Source organism: Rhamphochromis longiceps, linkage group LG15 (genome assembly GCF_057381845.1).
Source record: "Rhamphochromis longiceps isolate RC_006_pf linkage group LG15, R_longiceps_female_GT1.1, whole genome shotgun sequence".
Taxonomy (NCBI): domain Eukaryota; kingdom Metazoa; phylum Chordata; class Actinopteri; order Cichliformes; family Cichlidae; genus Rhamphochromis; species Rhamphochromis longiceps.
This window is the reverse complement of record NC_140571.1, coordinates 7274411-7298149: the sequence shown is the minus strand read 5'-3', so window position 1 is coordinate 7298149 and position 23739 is coordinate 7274411. Positions and strand designations below refer to the sequence as shown.

The following is a 23739-nucleotide window of genomic DNA, read 5'->3' as shown; positions in this document are numbered from 1 at the left end:
TAGCGAAAGACATGCAAATATGCTTGGATACAAAAATGCAAAAATCCAGAAATGCCCAGCTGGAAATAAAATAAACACATCCACAGCTCCCAATAAATGCTGTCCTCATTGTAAAAAAACAACAAAAAAAAACCAAAAAAACATAGCTGTCCACCCACATTTCTAGGCTTCTATGATGTTTAATGGCTCAAATTGTAGAAAATCTACAATTTGATGACATCAAAGTGATAAAGTTTAATTTTTGTTTCTAGATGTTCTTACACTGGTGCTCTCTGAATAAATGGAAATAAATGCAAAGATTTATAGAAAAAGTCATGCAAAAATCCTGAAACCATCAATGCAAATGTTTGGATCAGCATCACAGTATCTTTATTATTAGTTCCTCTTTGACTTCATCAAAAGTAACGACTTGTTCATGTGGCTGCACATTTATCATCATCATCACTTGTTCAGTGCACAACAGTCAGCAAGTTTGCAGCATGGCACAATTCAACTCCACCATGGTTACTTCTAACATCTCTTCCTCTCCTGGAGATTCACCTCATCCTTCCTTGGACTCCAGGGGTCTGGTTCCTGCAGTAGTGATGTCCGTCTGCTTCCTGATGGGATTCCCTGGAAACATTGCTGTGATCATTCTCAAGCCAAACTGGGAGAACATGTCCAGTTTGAGTCAAAGTTTGATGCTGAGTCTGGCTGTGTCAGACCTGCTGTGCTTGGTTACCCTTCCACTGTGGATTTACTCATTCCTCTATGGGTGGACCTTTAGGCTGGTGGGCTGCAAAATCATAACATACTTTGTGTATTGCAGTCTTTATACCAGCCTGCTGACTGTGACTGTGCTGAGTGTCCAGCGATACCTTCACGTCGTTCACCTGCAGAGGAGTTTAAATAGGGTAAGAGCAAAGATGCTGCTGCTTCCGCTCTGGCTGGCTTCGATGATCCTGTCCACTCCTGCTTTAGTTTTTCGACAGTTATCTGAAGATCAGCGATGGACAACATGCAGTAATCAATACTCCTTCGAGGGCCAGAGGATGGCTGTGGTGTTGTCAGAGACTCTTGTAGGATTTGTGTCGCTTTCTGTCATTGTTTTTTCATACATCAATCTGTACAGAAAAGTGAGTCGGGCAGTACTTTTCAACAATCCACAGACCACCAGACTGATTACCAGCATCACTGTGACCTTGGTTGTCCTGTGGGCGCCATATCTGGTCAGTAATGTAATTAGCATGGCAGCGATTTCCCTAAAGAACGAGGGCCTGCTGACATTTTGTGATGACATTAGGCGCACTGTTGCAGCAATAATATTTGTAAACAGTGCCCTGAATCCACTCCTGTATGCCTTTACTTCTAATCGTTTGTCCAGCCTGTGCCACAAATCTGCTCAACTTTTCATACAGAAGTTCAGATTTTCCCAAACTATGTCCACAGATCTCACTGCTGGAGAAGCAACTCAATGACAAAAGCTGATTGGGAAATTAAGTCAAAAAATCTCCTCTATCCCATTGATACACACAGTGTGCCATCCACTCTATCACAGACAGCTGTTGGTGATTGCTCGTGTAACGATAAACTTTGAGGTTAAGCAACATCTGCCATCAAACCAGCGGTGTGCTGATTACAGCTGGTCCTCAAACAGAGGATATACATCTTTGTGGAAAAGAATTATGAAAACACTAAACACTAAAAAGAATCAATGTACATATTAAATGAAATACCATTATAGGCAATCAATTATTACCTTAATTTATGGTATAATCTCCATTTTCTCTTTCTTTTTTTGCTTTTTTTGCACATTAGTTTTTATGGAAATACGGAATGACGGATTCTTTTCTTTTCTTGTTTTGGTTTTCTTTTTTCTCAATTCTTGTTTCTTTTTAAAGCATTCTATATCCAAGGATTGTTGTTTTTTCTCTTAGTTATAGCATTGTCACTGCTATTAGCAGGGAGAGGGAAGGGGTGGGGGGGGGGGTAGCTTTGTACTTACTGGGGTGCTGAACTGAATGTGGTTTTGGTGCAAGTGCCACCTCTCTCTCGTACAGCCAGAGAGAGCTGGCAGTTTACCTTCCATTGAAATACATTGAATGTATGGAAAACTCCCACAGAAGAGACTACAGCACTTATAGACAAACCAGTACTAGAGGCGTCAGGATTCCCAGAACCAATGTTTTATGGATTTTTCCTTATTACAGAGGTCACACATCTGAGATATGACACTTAATGTAGATGCTCAACAGGGACAACCCGAGGCCCTCCGCCACACTACCCAAAAATAAAGACTGGACTTTTTCATTGTGCAAGCAACTGTACATAGAAGTTAGAACTTTTATTGTCAAAGTTATAATATTTTACAGTTTTGGTTAATTTTTGGTTACAGGCAAACTTTTTGTATGAGCTTGTATGGTGTGATGGTTAAAACAATTCAACTGTAGGAAAATATAAAATGTTAATCTAAATATCATTGAGTGCAGTATAAATGGATGCAGACATCTAAATTCATAAAAAAAAAACCCCACTAACATTATAATATTGGTTCTTTTCTTTTATGTTAGCACTGAAAAACATTCAAATATGTTGTGTTACAAAAATGCAAAATTCAAAACGTTCTCACATGCAAACAAAATAAACATATTCAAAACACATAAAATTTTGTCTGCCTTGTCAATAAAATAAAAATTAGAAGAAAAAAAACTACTAGATTAATTCCATCACGGGCTCAAAGCAAAAAGATGAAGCACAACAACAGGCTTCATGCAGGTCCTCAGGAATCTGCAACCCCAACCCGTTCTCACTCCCAAAGCGTAACATTTTACGCTAGGTGACAAATCGTCACCATATTACGCTTTCGGCTACCCACCACGTTCCTAAATGACAACCTCGGAAAAAAGAGGACATATGAGAACCGTCTGGACTGAATCTACACATGTTCGCTCTTTTTCTTCAAATCGCTTAGAAACACGCTATTTAACATCATTAAAGACCTGGTTAGGTTTAGGGCTGGAATACAGGGCTGGAACGTCTATTACCGCGGGAGTGTCATTCACTGGATTCCAGCCATAACCCGCCGCGTACCATAAGAACGCCGATGGTCTCCTTTCGCGTTCCTCAGGAACGCCGCGGGACGTGACAAAACGTCGACATGTTACGCCTCGGGAGTGAGAACGCTCTGGCAACCCACTCTGATCTTGTCAGAGATTTACAGTTAACAAACAGTCAGGTGAATAAACAACAATGAGACACTTGTGTAGGTTAACGTGCTGCACGGGTGAAAAGCTCAGAGCAAATCACACCGAACTGAAGTATTCGTTTATTTTTATAGGTTACATCGTCAATATGCAAATATAATCACATTTCCTGTTACGCAGGTCCTGATGTCTGTCTGCATGCAAGCTGTGTGTGTGTGTGTGTGTGTGTGTCACAGAGTATGTGTGTTGCAGGTCAATTTCTAAGAATAATATAATGCAAGTCAACTTCTGCGGATATGTATTTCTGTGCTGGTCTCTTGTCAGTGTCACAGGGTCAGCTTCCTGTTTCTACAGAAAACTGTCTGGTGAAATATGTATAACATAACTTTTGAAGCATAAGCAAATAAAACAATAAAAACTCCCTAACATTCCTCCCTGTTGTTACCGTATTTCACCACTTCAATCATACTTTATTATCAGCTAACAATCACTTGCTTCTTATAACATTTTCAATTGTAGCATCATTCAGTATGTGTGAGAGTGTGTGTTCCTATACTAAATCTTCTTGTGGCAGTCCAACATAGGTGATCACTGTGGCCTGTACCATTTTGTCAATCATCGATCTGATACAGGGTAGAATGCAAGTTGAGAACATGCAAAGCAATAAAAGAAGAACTCCTATCAAGACAAGTCCTTTGATCATGAGGGTCCTCCAGCTGCCGCTCAGCAGCCAGGTCAGCCAATCTTCTGTGTTCATGACATAGTCTTGTTGCTGTGCATTACTCAGTTGTCGTAACTTCTCCAGGGCGGTGGTCATGGTCAAAGAATGCACGTTATCTGGAATATAGGTGCAGCAAGTGGTGTTGAATAAGACACAGAGGCCCCCTCTCTCAGCGAGAATCATGTCCAGGGCGACTCTGTGTTGCATGACCACTATTCTGATCGCGTCGATTTCCTCATTCTGAGCCTTGTTTATCCATGTTGAGCTGTTCAGGAAAAGTCCAAATCGGTAGTCAAGAGTCTCGATTCTTAGCATGTTTTTTCCATTCCCGATCCATGGGAAAAGTGAGTGCAGGACTTTCTGTCCGGTGGTCCACAACTTGAACTCCGCTGGCACATCACTGCCCCAGATTGGATCATGAGGTTGCACGTCATCAGTGCTCCTCTTGCGTCTTGGTTGGTCCTGATGGAATATTCTGAATGTGCGGTCTGACACTAAAATTGGGGCGCAGAGTCCGGTGCTGTTGGGTGGGATGGTGAAGTATGTCTTTGAGCCACATGCCCAAGCTGTACCCTGCACCCAATATGTGCCATTCAGGAAGCTTATCCGTGCCTTTCTGTCCTGCGGCATGCGGAAAGTCTGGGAGCAGTTTTGGTGCATCCCCAGCTTTCTGTTGCCGTATGCGAAGATGAAACACATTGGATGTTGTATTCCTGGTTCCCTCCTGACGTTGAAAGATTTTCCCTTGTCATTGGTCGCATTCAGGTGTACCCAGTATCGGTCATCACAGCTGTAGTTCCAGTCTGAGATCTCTGGTGTACAGAACACTACCTCATTAGGTTTATAGTTGATCAGTGTTCCATTACACCGTCGCAGGTCGATTTTTGTGACTTGTCTTTTTAACTCCAACTTGAAGGCGAAGATGTCTTCGGGGGAACATGTTCCGCTGGTGGCCTTGTAGAATATACATAGGGCTTCGGAAAGGCTGGGTGATTTTCCATATAGGGTGGCTTGCATTGCTGTTGTTGGGAGGTGTGAACAGACGTAGCAGCCAGTGTGGTTGTCTTCTGTATGTACTCGGTTGTAGACGTACCGGTACCAGGCATTGTTCAGCCAGGGGTGGTTATGCTCTTTATCCATATCCTTCAGGTGTAAGTTGTCATATGACCATTTCTTCTGCAGGTGGTGCTGTGGGTCCTTGTCTCTCCAGGTGAGTATCAGTAGGCTCACTAGGAGCGCAATGCCAGTCATTATGAGGACAAGGTTCTTCATGATGACCAGGCACACCCGGGCTCCAGGTGAGTAGACCACTGGCGAGAAGACAAAAGGGCGGGATATACCCAAACAGCCCTTTCCTCCACCAGGGAACACCTAGGAGTCGGGGGAACCGGCGTCTATGCTTGTGTTGTCACTCACTTTTTTGCAGTGGCTTCGGTGGATCCAATCACCTGGTTGCAACCTGCAAAACACTGGAGAGAATCTCTTTATTCTCAAATAATTTAGTCATCCACTCTGCTAGGGTGGTTTCTCTTATAGACTTATTAATAGGCTCACTAGTGAGAGGCAGTGGAAAAAAGGTCTCCCGTGAAGTGCTTAGGGAGGATATCTGACATTCCCCCCTTTCGACACACGTGCTGTTCCGTGTGTCGCTAATGCTGCTGTCTAGTGTAGGGATGTTGGCAGTACTGGTTTGCCATTACAGGTCAGTAAGTCATTGTGTAGTTCTGCTCCACACTTTAGCCATTTCTTACGCTCTGCAATAGGTGCGGCTTTCTGTTCGTCTTTAAGTACATCAAGTGGTATCCCTCTGTAGGACCTACAGCCATTTTTCATCCACAGCGTTTTTTAATATTAGGCCATTTTCACTGTGTTGAATAGAATATAGCCAAACCTTCCAACCCTTTTTTTTTCTTTTTTCTTTAGAATTGCCGTCTCCGTTTATTAGATTAGCTTAAAGTGGCTAAGCTACAAACCGCCATCCACATGAGGTCCTAGAGCCATAAATCGCCCCATTGAAACCCATTATAAACGCTATTTTTCACTGCAGGATTTATACCGTTAACATCTGGGTGATGGCTTAGGTTTCGTTTTTGTTTTGGAGAAGAGGCCTTAGAATTGTAATTTTTTTATTTGTCCACCGGGTGGTGCCCTTGCTCCACATTTGACCCCGGGCTGGAAAACAGCGGGCTGCTTAGAGAGACCTGCGGGAAATGAAGCCTCATTTCCGGCGTGCAGCAGCGGCTTCGCCCGCTGATCGGGCGGGACCATTTTCGGTCCCTAGGACCGTGAGAGGGTGCTTTTTTTTTTTTAGTCAACAGGAAATGACGTATTTGTTGTCACGTGGTATCGGGCGTGTGCTGGAAAAAGGGGTCCCCGGTGATCGTGCCCCGGTAATCGTCGCGACTTACCCCGGCAAGATGCACTTATTTCGGCCTAGAGGAGGAGCATTTGCCGCCTGGAGACCATTTTCTGGTCCTGAAAAAAAAAAAAAAAGGCGATCGAAATGACTGTTGGTGCCAATCTTTAGTCCATCTAAAGGCCTAATTTTAATAACAATTGAATATTACCTCAAATGTTTTTTTTGGAAAATATTCAAGTTTTTTGTTTTTTGGGGCAAAAAAAGCAGTGCGCTCATGTGACGAAACCGGGATATAAAGGGTTAAAATCCGCGAAATGTAATTAAAACTTGACATGAATATTTCAAGGAGAAGTAGGTCTAAAAGATTGGCTAATTTAAAGTGGAATAAAATATTAATATATAAATTTTTTATAGCACTTTTTATGGCGTGGTCGATTAGGACCGATAGTGTGTGCATTTTATGAAATGTGCTCCTGCAAAAAAAATAAAAGGCGATCGAAATGACTGTTGGTGCCAATCTTTAGTCCATCCAAAGGCCTAATTAAAAGTACAATAAAATATAACTTTCAAATGTATTTTATGGAAAATATTTAATTTTTTTCGCCAAAAACGGCCGTGCGCTCATGTGACAAAACCGGGATATAGAGGGTTAAAATCCGCGAAATGTAATTAAAACTTGACATGAATATTTCAAGGAGAAGTAGGTCTAAAAGATTGGCTAATTTAAAGTGGAAAAAATATTAATGTATAATCTTTTTATAGCACTTTTTATGGCGTGGTCGATTTTTGGCTCTAGGACCTCATAAGGGGTACTTTTTTTTAGACTTACCAAGGGGTATTAGATGTGAGGTTTCAGACATCAAAGTCTGTACAGGTTGCTGTGCTGCCTTCTTTGCTGCTCGGTCTGCAAAGTTATTGCCTTCAGTAATTTCTGAATTATCTTTTTTGGTGTGCAACGCATATTGACTGTCAGTGTGAATATTTATATATTTCTATTTCTCGACCTTTGCGCAGCATGCACGTATGATAGCCGCTAGTTCTGCACTCTGTGCTGAAAAAGAGGAAATAAGGGCTTTCGCTTCTAAAACAGTAGGCTGCAGTGTACTAAAAATGTCTGGTCGGGGTTTCATTTTTTCAGTTCGCTTCTGCATACAGCTGTGTTCGGCACCATCTACTACCGCAGGAAGGAGAGTGCTTGTCACAGTCAGGCAAAGCTAAAGCTGTGCTTGTTTGCAGGGCAAGTTTTAAGTCAATAAATGCTTTGTCTGCCTCTGGTGTCCATTCTATTTCATCTTTCAGAGCTAAGTGTTTGCCATAGATCAAGTTTTGCAAAGGTTGGGCAGTGCATATTCAGGTATCCAACATCTGCAAAAGTTGCAGAGACCTAAATAACTCATCATTTGTTGTTTGGTGACAGGCTTAGAAGCGTATTGTACAGCTACTTTTCTGCTGTCTAACAGCTGTCTGCCTTGTCCTGTCAGTCTGTGGCCAAGGTACGTTACTTCTTGGCTCCACAAGTGCAATTTATGCTGTGAGACTTTATGGCCTTGCTCCGCTAGATGTTGCAAAACTGTCAGTGTGTTTGCTACGCAATTAGTCTGTGTGTAGCCTGTAATCAAAATATCATCAACGTATAGCAGGAATTTACCTGGGGCAGGAAGCGTGCAAAATGACATGGGTTTTCTTAGAGCTTCTGCATAAAGAGTGGGGCTATTCTGGAATCCCTGAGGCAACCTTGTATAGGTATACTTCTGGTTGGCAAAAGTTACCAAAAAATCTATAGACATGCAGATGGATGAACCAGTCCAGCAGAATGAATGTAGGTTTGAATTTAACGACAGCATCATGTTTGAGGTCAAAGTCTGAGCCATGTGGACACCGATCTGGGTGGGTTCAACAAATATATACACATGAAATTGTCACCCGAAAAACACAGCAAACCTTCAAAAATAAACCAAAACATCAGAACTCAAAATACTGGGTCGAATCGACCCAGAACCGTGACAGAAATGTGCATAGAACAGCAATGCTTTTGTTAAAGGAAATTTGCTGCTGATTTTTGCAGTTAGCCATGTTAAATTTAAATTTATGTTTGAATGAGCATGCAAATGCCACATAAATGAGCCAAGGGTAACCCTTTTTTGAAACCCCTGCAGTTTTATTTTAACAGCCAGTTTTGCTGCTACATGCAGCTGTAGTCAATTTATTACACAAGCTCCTCCCCTCTCCTTGAACATGATCCCACATAGTTTTAATGGTAAATTATGTGTATTATACACATGAATGCTTAAAAAATTTGCACGAATAGCAGGATGGTAGCTGACACAAGTCCTCAGCAAGGAACAAGTGCCTTTTAATGAACACAACACGTAAACTTACATAATGCAGCAGGACGTTTCATGTGTGTTCATCAGTTCGCCATCTTAACTATATCGCTCAACAACATTTTGCTTCCTCTTTTTACAACAACACCAGTGGTGCAGTTTGGTTTCTAACACTACAGGAAACACAACAGGATTTAATGCAGTTTTATTAAGCACATTCTGTGTAAACAGAATTTGGTCACAAAACACACCTTGAGTCTCCTTTAGTTTCTGTTCTGGGTTTTTTTTATATGATCATCAGATGGAGATGTCCTCATGTTAGTTCCATGTGTCTCAAAGTGCTTAAAAAGTAGAAAAGATCCAATAAATATAGCCATAAATATTTGAGTATAAAAATTAGTGTTTGATTTCTACTTCCAGGTGTTCTTACACTGGTGTTCTGTAGGAATCTATAGATTAAAAATAAAGATTCATGGAAAGAGCTATGCAAAAATCCTGAAACCATGAAGGCAAATGTTCAGCATTAAAGTTTCCTTTTTATTTGTTCCTATTCGACTACATCTTGTTCACCTGAGTGCACATGTATCACTATCAGTCGTTCCGTGTACAACACTGCCATCTGGCTTGCAGCAAGGAACAACTCAACATCTCCCACAGCGGTAAAGTCTACCTGCTTCCTGGCTGTGTCAGACCTGCTATGCATGCTGCTTGCTATTCAAGTGTGGTTTTACTCTTTCCTTTACAGCTGGACATTGCAGTAGCCGAGCAATGTAGCTTGGCTACTGCAATGTTTATACCGACTGTGATTTGTGAGTGTCCAGCATTATCTTCAGATGGTCTACATTGGGATGAAGTTAGATGAAGTTGAAGCAAGCAGGCTGCTGCTTCCACTCTGGCAGGTCACAATGATCCTGTCTATTCCTGTTTTAGTGTTTCTCCTGGTAAAAGATGAGCAATAACATGCTGCAAATCTCACTATTGCTCAAAGGGCCGGAGTGTGGCTTCGCTGTTGACAGGGTTCCTGATAGGATTTGGGTCATTTTATGTCATTGTTTTTGCATACATCAGTCTCTACAGAAACGTGCTGAGTATATATTATCATAGCAAAGTGATTGGGAGAAATACCACTGTCTGCATTTTACAGTGAGGCCAAGAGTTAAGTGACCAGCAGATGGCACACTATTTTTTTATAATTAAAATGATGTGTGTTCCTTTTAACATCTCATTGTTTCAATTATCCAACAACACAACCTTTTTTCTGGCTTTAATCAATTTTTATATTGATGACCCACCATGGAAGAACAGAATCCATGCAGTAATAGGATTTAGGACAGGACCCTCCAGACACTGGTGGTGGTGAAGATGAATGAGGCTGGATGGAGCTCTGGCTGAGGTGTCTAAGGTGGAGATTGGAAGGAGGTTGTTAAATGGAAAGGGATTCTGAAAAGGAGAATGACTGACAGCAACAACTGAAACCAGATGATCGGACTAGAGTAATGATTTCAGTATTGAGATTGAGTGTGGAAAAGTGGTAGTCATTAAAAGAACAGAAAAGCAGCCGAACATCCAGGAAAGCAGCAAGATGAGTGATTACAGGTCTTCCTTATTGAACTTTTGCATAAACTCCATTTGAATAGTAAAGGATGTGTACTACATGCATTAATACCTAAAGAATTCGCAAGAAGGGTTTGATGCAGTTTTATTGAGCACATTTTTGTGTGAACAACAGTTTGCAAAATAATCTCGCCTCAAGGTTTGTTTATGATCTGCTCCAGTGGTTTTAATTTCATGTTATCATCATATGGAGATGCCATTGTCTTAGTTTCATATTGTCAACTTCTGTTTCTTGAGTATAATCATGTCAAACTGACTGCAAAGAGCGTAACAAAATTGTTGTTTCCAAAGAATAAGAATAGAAAGCGGCATGACATGTAAAATCCTGCACTAAATGCAAATGTTATATTTAATTTGGCTTTTTGTTTTTTTTGTCATTTGCATTGGCGTCACAGTGTCTTTGTTATTAGTTTCTGTTTCACTCATTTGACTGCACATTTATCATCATCTCTTTCTCCCCGGGCGCCCAATGGCTGCCCACTGCTTCACTGAGTGAATGGGTTAAATGCAGAGAGCAATTTCCCCACGGGGCTCAATAAAGTACAATAAAGTACACACTTTCTTCTTCTTCTTCTTCTTTCTCGGTGCGTGACATTGTTAGCAAACCTGCAGCATGGCACAACTCCACTCTACTGCGATTACCTTGAACATTTCCTCCACTCCTGGATATTTACCTCATTCTTTCTGGTCCAGTGGTGCACTTGGTGCGGTGGTGCTGTCCATCTGCTTCCTGCTGGGATTCCCTGGAAACATCGCTGTCATCATTCTCAAGCCAAACTGGAAGAACATGTCCAGTCTGAGTCAAAGTTTGATGCTGAACCTGGCTGTGTCAGACCTGCTCTGCACGCTTACCACACCAGTACTGATTTACTCTTTCTTCAAAAGCTGGACTTTAGGCCTGGTTTCTTGCAAACTCATAATGTACTTTATTTATTGCAGCATTTTTAGCAGCCTGCTGACTGTGACTGTGCTGAGTGTTCAGCGTTACCTTCAGGCAGTGTACCTTGAGAGGAGTTTACATGAGGTTAAAGCGTGGAAGCTGCTGGTTCCACTCTGGCTGGTTGTGATCATCCTGTCCACTCCTGCTTTAGTCTTTCAACAGCCGGTGGAAAAACTGCACCATTTAACATGCAGTAGTCAGTACGCCTCCAAGGGGCAGAGGATGGCTGTGGTGTTGACAGAGACTCTTGTAGGAACTGTGTCACTGTTTGCTATTGTTTTTTCATACATCAGTCTCTACAGAAAAGTAAATCAGGCCCCCTTGTTCAACAATCCACGGACCACCAGACTGATTACCAGCATTATTGTGACTTCTGTTGTCTTGTGGATCCCATATCGTACCGTAACTGTGCTGGGTGTGGCAGCTATTTACTCAAATGATGAGAACCTGCAGAAGATTTTTGAAGACAGCTGGCGCATACTTGGATCAGTAACATTTGTAAATAGTGCCGTGAATCCACTCCTGTATGCCTTTACTTCTAAGCGTTTGGCCACCTGCTGCGAAAAAATTACTCAACAGTTAATACAGAAGTTCAGAATTCCTTAAAATCTATATTTGTCAAGTGATGTCAGTGCAGAAGTAATATTTCGAAGGTGAAAGCTCTTTGGTGACGTGTTTTTCCTACTGTTACACACAGAGTGTGGTGCTCTCCATTTTAAAGCTGTTGGTGATTGGTGTAAATATAAAATTTTTAAGGTTAAGCAACATCTCAGCTGTGGAATTACATGTTTGTGGAAAAGAAATAAGGAAAAGCATTAAAAAGAATCAATGTACACATTAAATTGAATTCAGCATGCAAACTTTATATATTTACTTCATATATAATCTTCATATATAATCTTCATATATAATCTCAGTTTTCTTTTCATTTTTGTCATTTCTTGTTTTGTTTTTCTTTTCTTTCTGAATTCTTGTTTATTATTAAAGCCGATTCCCTCTCCCGCTCGCGGGGGGAGGGGAGTAGATTCGGCCGGATGGCTGCCCCACCTCAGTCGGCCTATGGAGGTATGTGGTGGGGCGTGGTCTGCGGTGACATGCAGGGAAGGCGGATGCACTTACACGGCATCTGCAATTATGCCCTGCCGACCTAAGTATTGTACTGGCTATTATTTTGTTGCAGCTTGGACCCAGCTGATGCTTTTACTTTGAAAGTTATAGAGCCACAAGGTGCGATAAATCAAGCGGTGTAAATTATACAGTAGAAGCGTGAGATTTTTAATGCACAGAGAGACAGTTAAGGAACGGGAACGAGAAAAAACGGCTGTTAAGGTGCAATTCTGAGTTGCAAGTGGTTCCTTAGCACCTGGTTGATGAGGGAACAAGGTTGTTAATGATTGCAATGATTTACAAGTTTCACTGTTATATGTTATGTAAGGTAAAGATAATTAATTGTTATTAATGAAAAAGGAAAAGGGCAAAAGTAACACACGGTTCGATTTACAAATGGTCCTGTATGCTGTAGCTCTTACAGTGTGTTCACATACACGGCTGTTTAATAAAAGGATTGTGAACCATCAGTTTGAGACACCATCTTTTCAACCGGGGACAGGGGGACTGTCCTCACCTGGCTTGTAACTGCCTCTTACTGTTTATCTTACTGAGGCAACTTTTATTCCTCATTTTATGACAGGCAAACCCCCACTGTCAATAAAGTCCCTACTTTACACAGTTGCACACCAGGAATTATAGCTAATCCAACTCATTTGGGATTCAGAGGTTGAGAGCTTTAAGGTCACATTAAATGCTTTGAGAATAAAAGTCCACAACTGTCCTTTAAACAAGGGTTGACCAAGTCATCCTTAAAAAACAAACTTATGGAACATTTCCTGTTCTTCTGATCTGCACCTGCCCCTATTATCTAAGGAAACCTGAGCACATTGTATTCTAATCTTTGGTTTATTCTACTCACGATATGTGACACATAGTAGTACCCCAAACAGTCTCTTAGAAGTTCTGAATAACTTTGAAAGGAATATTAATACTGATAATATGTCATTTTCAAGCTGCCAAAAACTGATTGCCACCTATAACTTGTCACTGAAACAATATTTTTGCTTCAAACTTGCTGGATGTCATTCAGAAGGGTTATATGTGACACATTATACCCCAAAGTGTCCCTTTGAAGCATTGAATACCTTTTAAAGGAACATTAACACTGATAATATGCCATTTTCCAGCTGCCAAAAACTGATTGCCGCCTATAACTTGTGACTAAAATACTTTTTTTTCCTCCAAACTTACTGGAAATCATTCAGAAGAGTTATATATGACACCCTATACCCCAACCAATCCCTTGGAACCTTTGAATACCCTTTAAGGGAACATTAAAGCTGCTAATATGCCATTTTCCAGCTGCTAAAAAGTGATTGCCGCCTATAACTTGTCACTGAAACAATATTTCTGCTTCAAACTTGCTGGATATCTTTCGGAAGGGTCATATGTGACACATTATACTGCTAACTTAAAGCTAGCCTTTATTGGACAGAACAAAGAAACTCAAATGTCCAAAACCTTGTAATTCACAAAATAACACAAAAAATGGAGTAATGGCCTAATGTAAACAGGTGGGAGGAGATCCTCTTAAACAAATCAGGGACAGTAAGTAATAGTAAAGACAAAACACAAGGGAAAACCAAATGTCATGCCAATAAAGCACCTTTGAATTAAAAAACAAACAAATAAACCCCAACAATTACATCAAAGTAAATAAGAGAACAGCAATGGAACTATACTAACATAGCAGAAACAGGGGGTATAGTGGAGGCAAAATACAAGGAAACCAAGGAACTACGTGTATATATATATAAATTCCTTGCCACCAGTAACTACAACTCTAACATGTAAAAAAACACAAAATACTGGAATAATTAAACCAATCGAAAGCAAAGCTGAACTCAAAAGTTGGGAACAATAATGAAATTCATTAAGAATCAAACACATAAATGAATGAATTAACCTCCTAAGACCTGAACTCTTCCACAGCATGCATTTTTAATTTCTCTTTGATATTTGGGCATATTGGGGCCCAATGAATGTAAAAACAAAGAATTACCAGATTTTTTTTTTACCTTATTTTTGTTTTTATGAAAAATCAGAGCCACATATGAGGATATTCGTTTAAAATTTTGATAGAACAGTAGCAGTATAATGTCCTCGTAAGTGGATATCAGGCCCTTGTAGAGCAAAATTGAGTATTTTGGTCTAAATAACCCAAAATGTGATGTCCACATATGTGGACGCCAGGTCCTAGGAGGTTAAAAAATAAACGAATAAATGAATAATTTGGGATACAAGGATACTCAAAGCAACTGTGTTTTGTTTTGTTCTTACATAAGCTATGCTCATGGCCACTTTAAGAGGTATCTCTTCCTAGTAACATGCTGAACTTCCTTTTGCCTACTCTGAGATGAGTCCTACTACCACGGTGCCATCAGCAAACTTGATGATGATGATGTAGATATAAAGCACCAACAACTGATTTCCAACAACTTTGAAGTAGTAACAGTATTTCAGTGACAAATTGTAGGCGGTAATCACTTTTTGGCAGCTTGAAAATGGCATATTATCGGTATTAATGTTCCTTTCAAAGTTATTCAGAAGCTCTAAGGGACTGTATGTGTGTGTGACACTTCTGGTCGCTATGGCACAACCTCTTTCAGTCTTTCAGTCGCTACATTTATGGCGTGACCCTTTAACATACCAAGTTGTACAAAGCATGTAAAAAGCAGAAGTGAGCAGTGTTGCTAAACTTATTAAAACAGGAAGTTGCAGCTGGCTATGTTTGCAGTGTAAAATTAAGAAAGCTGAAAATAAATCTTCTAATCGTCTAGCTCCTTCTGCACAATGACACCATATTAGGACACAATTCTCTGACAATATCTTTATTATTAGTTCCTCTTTGCCTTCACCAAAAGTAACGACTTGTTCATGTGGCTGCACATTTATCATCATCATCACTTGTTCAGTGCACAACAATCAGCAAGTTTGCAGCATGGCACAAGTCAACTCCACCGTGGCTACCTATAACATCTCCTCCTCTCCTGGATATTCAACTGGGACTGTCTGGTACTCCACCAATCTGGTTCCTGCAGTGGTGCTATCCATCTGCTTCCTGCTGGGATTCCCTGGAAACATCGCTGTCATCATTCTCAAGCCAAACTGGGAGAACATGTCCAGTCTGAGCCAGAGTTTGATGCTGAGTCTGGCTGTGTCAGACCTGCTCTGCCTGGGTACCCTTCCATTGTGGATTTACTCTTTCCTCTATAGCTGGACCTTCAGCCTGGTGCCCTGCAAACTCATAACATATTTTGTGACTCCGGTTTCCTTCCCCAGTCCAAAGACATGCAGTTAGTGGGGATAGGTTAATTGGAAACTCTAAATTGCCTATAGGTGTGAATGTGAGTGCAAATGGTTGCCTGTGTCTATGTGTTAACCCTGCGACAAACCTGTCTGTACCCTGCCTCTTGCCCTAATCCGTTATTTTAAAAGACAGATCAAACATGTTTTTTATTTTGAGTGAAAACTGTAAAAAGTACTTTTTGTTATATCAAATCATATGTTTGAAAAATAGGCAAGTAGACTATAAAGTTTCGCACTGTTAATACCTATCCTCTTTAGTCACTTTACTTTCTACCTCTAAGATATACTCCCAAAGTCAAAAACCAACAGGCTTAAAAACTCCTTTGTCCCACACGCCATCAGACTGTTTAACTCCTCACTGGAGGGGAGAGGAAGGAGAAACAGGGGGACAAGGGAGGGCGGGAAAAACTGAGTTGTAGGACTTTTCTACACGGTGCAATTTTTGCAATATTATTATTTTATTTTATTTTTTTGTCTCTTTCTTATATTTGACTGTGCAATAATCACTGTGCAATATACTCACTCAAATGAGCAATCCTATTTATCCATATTGCATATTCTGTATCTATATATGTGTATATGTGTATATATGGTGTATTTATGCTTATATCCTTACTCTCATTCCCCTTAATGTATCTGTAACATGCAACTTCTTTCGGTGCTTTGCTACTGGAAACTGAATTTCCCGAAGGCACCCACCCGAGGGATTAATAAAGTTTCATCTAATCTAATCTAATCTAAGATGTAACAAAAGCAGTGATTAATAGAGTGTGTACTGTGTCGCCCTTTGCTGGTGTTGAGTGGTACTGCATCATACAGTGCAACCGGTGAATCTGGTACTCTGAAGAGCTCCTTTCCTTGTTTCTGTTTGCATGTACAGTGAGTTCAAGTTAAGCTGGAAATCAAAGAAACAAGGAAGTTTTTTTGTTGTGTCTGTAATTAGAAAGGGGCCTCAGTTTATTTTGGGTGATTTGTGGTGAAGCAGAAATCAGTACACTGGTTCATGCTGCTGCTGAAGTCTAAAGAGCTCGAGTATATGCTGGATGTCCTGTATATTATTTCCAAAAAGTCACTGTATCTTTATCCAGTGTAGCATAACAAAATTTTGAAAGAAAAATAAAAGAAGTATAAAATGTGGATGAATATGAAATATGAAGGATACATCAATATATTGATCTCAGTGACCCTCGTGGCTCAGACTTGTCTGCTTTGGTTTGTATCAGAAATTTTATTTCATTTCTTTACAGAAAGAATTACACAAGAAAACGTGTTTGTTGCATCAACACTGTCAAAAATCATCAAAAGTACAGTAATAAAAAATCCATACATATGTTATGTAGACCAGTATTTCCTTAACAAGTACAACTAAAACCAACTTCTCTAAATAACCCAATAAATGGCTGAACAGGATACAGATCCAGAATCAGAGACAAATGCAGCAGTCTTCAACTCAAGGTTGGTCTGTCAAACTCTCATTGAAGAGAGAAGCTGATTTCAGATCATATTTTTTTCACATTTTTACAATTTATTAAAAGCTGCAGCTCTTTTAAACCCACAATCCTATTATATACAATTTAGAAATAGAAAAAACAACAACTGTTGCTAAAATTGAAATTAAAGTGACTTAAATAATAAAAAGAAAAGAAAACTCATCCGCTCCTTGTCTGTGCTTAAGGTTCATGACTTCAGCCTTTGCAGTTAAAAGTTGCAGTTAAGTTTAAAGACATCACTATTATTCTAACCTCCAACCAGACTGTGGCAGTGGGATTGCATTATGGATCATGTAGGTATTATGTTTTCACATTATTTGATGAAGAATTCTTTTATGGAAATGTATTACTGGAAACTCTGCTTCTTTTATATGTAAATCAGTATTGTGAATGTATCTGTAAAGAAAACATCCTCAAGTTTTCTTCTTTCTTCCTAGAATGATCTTAAGAACATCTAAAATTGGATACACTGAGAAATATTCAGCTCCATTCTGACATATTGCACTTTGAAGATGTGATTACTTTTAAAAATACTTCTACTAAAATGACTTTTGGGGGGGTGGGTTGTGGGGCTTGTCTATACAAAGCTTCTAAAGCTCTATTTTATATATATATATATATATATATATATATATATATATATATATATATATATATATATATATATATATATATATATATATATATATATATATAGGGGTGGGAGGGTGGTGGAGAATGACCGAGCTAAGATCCTGTGGGACTTCCAGATACAGACGGACAAAATGGTGGTGGCTAACCAACCGGACATAGTGGTGGTAGACAAACAGAAGAAGACGGCCGTAGTGATCGATGTAGCGGTTCCGAATGACAGCAATATCAGGAAGAAGGAACACGAGAAGCTGGAGAAATACCAAGGGCTCAGAGAAGAGCTCGAGAGGATGTGGAGGGTGAAGGTAACAGTGGTCCCCGTGGTAATCGGAGCACTAGGTGCGGTGACTCCCAAGCTAGGCGAGTGGCTCCAGCAGATCCCAGGAACAACATCGGAGATCTCTGTCCAGAAGAGCGCAGTCCTGGGAACAGCTAAGATACTGCGCAGGACCCTCAAGCTCCCAGGCCTCTGGTAGAGGACCCAAGCTTGAAGGATAAAACCGCCCGCAGGGGCGTGCTGGGTGTGTTTATATATATATATATATATATATATATATTTTTTTTTTTTTTTTTTTTTTTTAAATCAAGGATTAATTGTTTAGCACCAATGATGAGACAGTTTTCTACAGGTTTTATACACAGTGTCCCTGATCTTTGAGTCCCTTTAAAGGTGTCTTCAGCTCTTTGCCTCTCACATACCCTCTGCTCTGTCTCTCTGTATCTTCAGACCTCTTTACAAAGACTTGGATCTCCATGGATCCAGTGGCAGATCTGGGCGTATTTAGGAGGTGTGATCCTCACTGCAACATTAAAGTCCCTCTGCTCACCCCCCTCCACCTTCACCCAATGATGGCCTGAAAACACTCCAATCACCCTCCTCTTCCACTTCCCCTTGCTGCCTGTGTGTCCCGCTTCCTGCCTGAGTCGGATGTAAACACCCGCCCCTGTAGCACCGGTCTGCGCGTCGCAGTGCTGATACATCAGATCATCAGACTCCTTTGCCACTGAGCAGAAGCGATAAACCACCCTCTCATCTCCGATACCGTCAGGCAGGTTTTTGTCAGCATCATAGCCTGAGAAGTGGATCCTTGTGAGGGGTGCAGTCGAGGGTGCTACTCCGAGCTCCATGTGCTTTTGTTTTACTGGTCGTTTCAGCTCCAGAAGGGCGTAGTCATAGTCGGGAGAAAGAGAATTAGTAGAGTTCTGGGTGTGGATCCATCCTTTAGGGATTTTTGTTTGCTTAACTCGAGTCCAGCGAAACACTGGTTCCTGTGTGGCCCCAGTACTGCGGCGGACATGATTGAGGCCTTTTCGTCTCCCTCTTCTCTCAGACTTTTTGTCTCCACCATCAGCTGTTCCCTCCTCAGCCCTTTTTCTCCCTCTACGTCTTCTACCTTCAACTCCCTTTCTCCCTCTCTCCCCAACTAAACTATTCATCTCCCCACCTCCATCCATTAGCTTCTCCTCTCCTTCCTTCTCACCTTTCTCAGCCCCTCCTTTCCTTCCTTGTCTTCTCCTCCCTCCTCTTCTCCTCCCCCCACTTCCTCTTGTAGTTTTCAGCTGTAACAAACCTACTCTAACCTTCCTGGCACCCTCCAGGTAGTCCCTGCCATCATGGATGCAGTGTGCTGCTGTTAGCACATGTTTTGAAGATATCAGGACTCCAGAACAGCCCGTAGAGATGCGGACTGCAGCAGAGAACGGGTAGTTGGTGATGAAATGGGAGTCTGAGATCACAAAACGACCATCTGCTCCATAAACCTGCCGTTTCCTGCGGGGAAGACCTGTTGAATGTGCCGGTGGTCTTGTAGACATCTTGTTGATTCCCTGCAAACTCATGTCTGTATGTGTGCGAGTGCCATTTTCATACAGCGTCTCATATCCCAGATTTCTCTCTTGCTCAGTTTGGTCTACAGGTGGTAGGGTGCTTTGACATTCTATTCCACAGAGCATCTTTGCCGCTCTTCTTTCTAATTCTTCTTTTTCCTCTTCCTTCCCTGTGAACAAAGGTGTTCTTAAAAGTGCTGTGCGTGTGGCCACCAGCTCAGGAAGGCTCTGTCTGGTCCACCTGTGCACCTCGTTGCTCTCACTGTTGCCAAAAACACCAGAAGCTGAAAGTGCAGCTACACAGAGCAGCACACACTTCAAATGAGTCAGGGCCATCCCGCTGAAAATACAGTAAAAAAAAAAAATATTTGAGAGTTGGAGAGAAATACCAAAAGATTTTTACACTGAGGCTAGGAGTTAAACGACCAGCAGATGGCGCACAAGCTTTACGTATGAATTGAAAATAGCTCGGCAGCTAAATGTTTAAGATTTCACTTTAAATTAAAATGACATGTTAGTTATTTCCGTTAACTTTGAAAAGTATTTCTAATCTAATCACGAAATATAATCATTACCTTTCCTATAAAACCGAAAACATATTTTTTGGATCCAAACTAATGTATTTATTGCAAAGTTAAGCAGGTCAATAACAAACAACGTGAAAGCTATGAAAATAAATCGGTATAACCCGTAAATTTAAAAATATATACATTTTACAGATATTCTTAGGAAGGACATATTAATGTAAATAAGCTAATGTGACCTTTTCGTTGTTAGCGGCATGAAAAATATAAAACATTCCTACCTGCAGATAAAATAAATATATTGTCCTTACTGTGGATTTAAAAAAACTCTCTCTATCCGAAATACTTCCCGCAGACTGCTTCCATCATTTGCTGAGCTCAAAGGAAAAAAAAGAGGGGGATCGCAATGAGAGGCAGCGTGCAGGGTCCTCATAGGCATCCACATCCCACTCCGATGTATAAAAAAAAAAGTCAGCACCAGGCATGCAGAGGGATGAACCAGCCCAGCAGCACGAAGGCTTTTGTGTTTTTAGCAAGTGATGACATCACGTTTGAGGTCAAAGTTGCAGTCGTGTGGACACAGATTCCGGTTTATGTTGCTATTTCGTTCTTTTAGAACTGTATTTAAACATAAACATTTATTGCTCTTACATATAAATCAGCCTCGAGAAACTTTGAGTGTAGGTTTATGTGTGTGTGTGTGTGTGTGTGTGTGTGTGTGTGTGTGTGTGTGTGTGTGTGTGTGTGTGTGTGTGTGTGTGTGTGTGTGTGTGAGTGTGTGTGTGTGTGTGAGTGTGTATTAAATGTATTTCAAACGACCTATCAAAGTGTTTCTAGACATGAGTCCAGTGCAGCTCTTACCTGTAGTTTAACCCCTGCTGTTTATGTCAACAAAGACTCTGCTACAGGCAATTACTCGTTATTCCTATCCTATTAGTTGCTGCTGCAGAGATTTTATTCTTGTGTTATTGTGTTATTCTCATGTTTTGTCAACCTTTGTTGACCTCTATGAAGTCAAAATAGCCTGACCAGTTCCGAGGAAAGTGGAAAACATCCAGTTCTATGACGTAAACGCTGAAAATTAGTTCTCAGTCTTTATACATGTGAAATCTATACTTCCTTGGTGTTGTTCCATCTGTTGTGACAATGTGATACTAAGGGATTAATCCTCATTTGCATTAGCATCACAGTTTCCTTGTTATTAGTTCCCCTTTGATTCCTCAAAAGGTGAACACCTTCAACATTTATCATTATTAGTGCATGCCACTCACACCAAGTTTCCAGCATGGCACAAGTCAACTCCACCACGGTTACTTCTAACATCTCTTCCTCTCCTGGAGATTCACCTCATCCTTCTTTGGACTCCAGGAGTCTTGTTCCTGCAGTGGTGCTGTCCATCTGCTTTCTGCTGGGATTCCCTGGAAACATTGCTGTCATCGTTCTTAAGCCAAACTGGGAGAACATGTCCAGTCTGAGCCAGAGTTTGATGCTGAATCTGGCTGTGTCAGACCTGCTCTGCTTTGTTACCATTCCACTGTGGATTTACTATTTTCTCTATGGCTGGACCTTCAGCCTGGTAGCCTGCAAGCTCGTAACGTACATTGGGTACTGCAGCATTTATGCCGGTCTGCTGACTGTGACTGTGCTCAGTGTTCAGCGTTACCTTCAGGTGGTTCACCTACAGAGGAGTTTAAATCTAGTGAAAGCAAGGTTGCTGCTGGCTCCTCTCTGGCTGGCTTCGATGACCCTGTCCATCCCTGCTTTAGTGGTTCGATGGCTGGACAAAGATCAGCACTGGACACGTTGCAAACCTCACTACTCCTCCAAGGGTCAGAGGGTAGCTGTGGTGTTGACAGGACTCCTGGTAGGAGTTGTGTCATTTTCTGTCATGGCTTTTTCATACATCAGTCTCTACAGAAAGCTGAATCGAGCAGCCTTTTTCAACAATCCACAGACCACCAGACTGATTACCAGCATTATAGTGACTGTATTTGTCCTGTGGGTGCCATATCGTGCCATGAATGTGGTGGAGATTGCAGCTGTTTCCCTCGATAACAAATCCTTGTTAAAGTTTAGCGAGGACACCTGGAACGCTTTTGCCTCTGTAACATTTGTAAACAGTGCCGTAAATCCACTCCTTTATGCCTTTACTTCTAATCGTTTGTTCAGTCTTTGCCAAAAAATGCTGAACATTTAGTGGAGAAGTTCAGATTTCCCCAAAATCTGTCTAAGTCAACAGATGTCACTGAAGAAGCAGCACCTCAATGTTGAACATCTTTGGAGAATAATTTTTGCCCTGCTGATACTGGAAATTATATTTTGAGTCAAAATATCTCCTCTCTCCTTCTGATACGCACAGGGTCCTCTTTATTTGTCACAGGCAACTGTTGGTGATTGGTGGTTTAATGATGAATTTCAAGGTTAAGCAACATCTCCCCTCAAATCAATCGTGCGCTGATTACATCTGGTCCTCAGCCAGAGCTTAAAAACACATGATTGTTGAAAAGGAATGAGGCAAACATTCAATAGAATCAAAGTACCTATCAAATTACATATAATTACAAAGAATTTCATCTGAAATTATAATGTAATCTCCATTAATCTGAGACAGCTGGGAAATTGAAGTAATCATATCAATGACAGTGACACCAGCTGATATCAACCATTCACTGGCTTGATGACAATCAAAGCAGTTTCTACATGTTTTTAATTTTCTCATGTTGAGTTTGGGTGTTTTTGTGGACTTTATATCCATCAGCCAGTCAGAAGAAACAACAATTAATGAAAAGATTGAATAAATGTTTTCACTGGAGCTCCTTCATCAACAGGAACAGCCTTCTGTCTGTGATGTTACCAACAGAAAGGACAGAGAGAGTGCTGCTCTAATACAGCAAGCAGATGTGTGTAAACTCAATTATCCTTCCATTAACTCATCATTTCACTTTTATTTTGTTAATACATTTGTTTTTATTCATCGGCATTTTAAAATAGTATAAAAATAGGCACATTGTACCATGCCATTAAAAGCATATAAAGGGAATTTTAAAATTCAAAATGGTGAATGGTTTTACCAAAAGTGTAGTTATCACAGGAAGAGGAAGTACCTGTATGTTCTTCCTATTAAGAGTGGGAACACAATGAAAAATGATTTCTCCATAGCTTTAAATGTTCTGTAATAGTTTAAATGTTTATTAGAGAAAGTTTTGTGAATTCTGAATGTTTATATTTATCTAAGTTTATGAGGATTTGATGAGAACACTGAAAGCACCTTCATTTCTGTACTGTAAATGCAAAGCTAGCAGCTGGCTAGCTAGAGACCAACCCAGGTTCAGGTTACCTAACTCAACAATAAGGTAACATATTTCTCAAATACTATATAGTATCATTATGGGTACAGAAAAGTACTTAAATGATCTCCTATAATTCTCAATTGTATTTAATACTGATGTGATATATTTATAAATTAGCTCTAGTTTGTTCCAAAACCATTGCATAGTTTTAGTTCCACAGTTTATCATATTATACAAGAGTGTTACGCACACATATACTGTTACAAGGTAACTGTGTGTGTGTGTGTGTGTGTGTGTGTGTGTCCGCTTCATAGTAGTATATATAACCCACAGTTCAGCAAAGATGACTTCCAGAGAAATTGATTTGTATTTTTAAAGGGTTCACTTTGTTACTTCCACAGCATCTGTGATTATATTTG

At 40.6% G+C, this 23739-nt stretch overlaps 3 protein-coding genes and 2 pseudogenes across 4 annotated transcripts; 3 read left to right on the top strand and 2 right to left on the bottom strand.

Moving 5' to 3' along the window:
* Positions 1 to 479: 479 nt before the first annotated feature.
* Positions 480 to 1467, top strand: LOC146651941 (leukotriene B4 receptor 1-like; annotated as a pseudogene).
* Positions 1468 to 3732: 2265 nt separating this feature from the next.
* Positions 3733 to 5285, bottom strand: LOC146651940 (uncharacterized). The gene has a single exon (XM_085382643.1). The coding sequence runs from the start codon at positions 5173 to 5175 to the stop codon at positions 3733 to 3735; it is 1443 nt and encodes a 480-aa protein (XP_085238769.1). The 5' UTR covers positions 5176 to 5285.
* Positions 5286 to 8057: 2772 nt separating this feature from the next.
* Positions 8058 to 11746, top strand: LOC146651939 (leukotriene B4 receptor 1-like). The gene is made up of 3 exons (XM_085382642.1): positions 8058 to 8081; positions 10079 to 10098; positions 10873 to 11746. Exons 1-3 carry the CDS (start codon positions 8058 to 8060, stop codon positions 11744 to 11746), a joined length of 918 nt encoding a protein of 305 aa, XP_085238768.1.
* A 6544-nt stretch (positions 11747 to 18290) lies between these two features.
* LOC146651938 (inactive serine protease 35-like) lies at positions 18291 to 20432 on the bottom strand. Of its 2 annotated transcripts, none has more exons than XM_085382031.1 (2): positions 20312 to 20432; positions 18291 to 19846 (listed from the first exon to the last, which is right to left on the bottom strand). In XM_085382031.1, the coding sequence occupies exon 2, from the start codon at positions 19840 to 19842 to the stop codon at positions 18403 to 18405; it is 1440 nt and encodes a 479-aa protein (XP_085238157.1). In that variant the 5' UTR covers positions 19843 to 19846; positions 20312 to 20432; the 3' UTR covers positions 18291 to 18402. The 2 variants fall into 2 exon arrangements, with proteins under 2 accessions (XP_085238157.1, XP_085238158.1); XM_085382032.1 differs by having other exon boundaries at positions 20342 to 20427.
* An 883-nt stretch (positions 20433 to 21315) lies between these two features.
* LOC146651937 (leukotriene B4 receptor 1-like) lies at positions 21316 to 22301 on the top strand (annotated as a pseudogene).
* The last annotated feature ends 1438 nt before the right edge of the window (positions 22302 to 23739 follow it).

Bases quoted from the DNA above. Each gene is read 5' to 3' on its own strand.
- LOC146651940 (XM_085382643.1), bottom strand. From the start codon at position 5,175: ATGAAGAACCTTGTCCTCATAATGACTGGCATTGCGCTCCTAGTGAGC.
- LOC146651939 (XM_085382642.1), top strand. From the start codon at position 8,058: ATGAACCAGTCCAGCAGAATGAAT. The intron at 8,082-10,078 runs GTAGGTTTGAAT...TGATCGGACTAG, and splicing joins ACCAGTCCAGCAGAATGAAT to AGTAATGATTTCAGTATTGA. The intron at 10,099-10,872 runs GATTGAGTGTGG...TCCTGGATATTT, and splicing joins AGTAATGATTTCAGTATTGA to ACCTCATTCTTTCTGGTCCA.
- LOC146651938 (XM_085382031.1), bottom strand. From the start codon at position 19,842: ATGGCCCTGACTCATTTGAAGTGTGTGCTGCTCTGTGTAGCTGCACTT.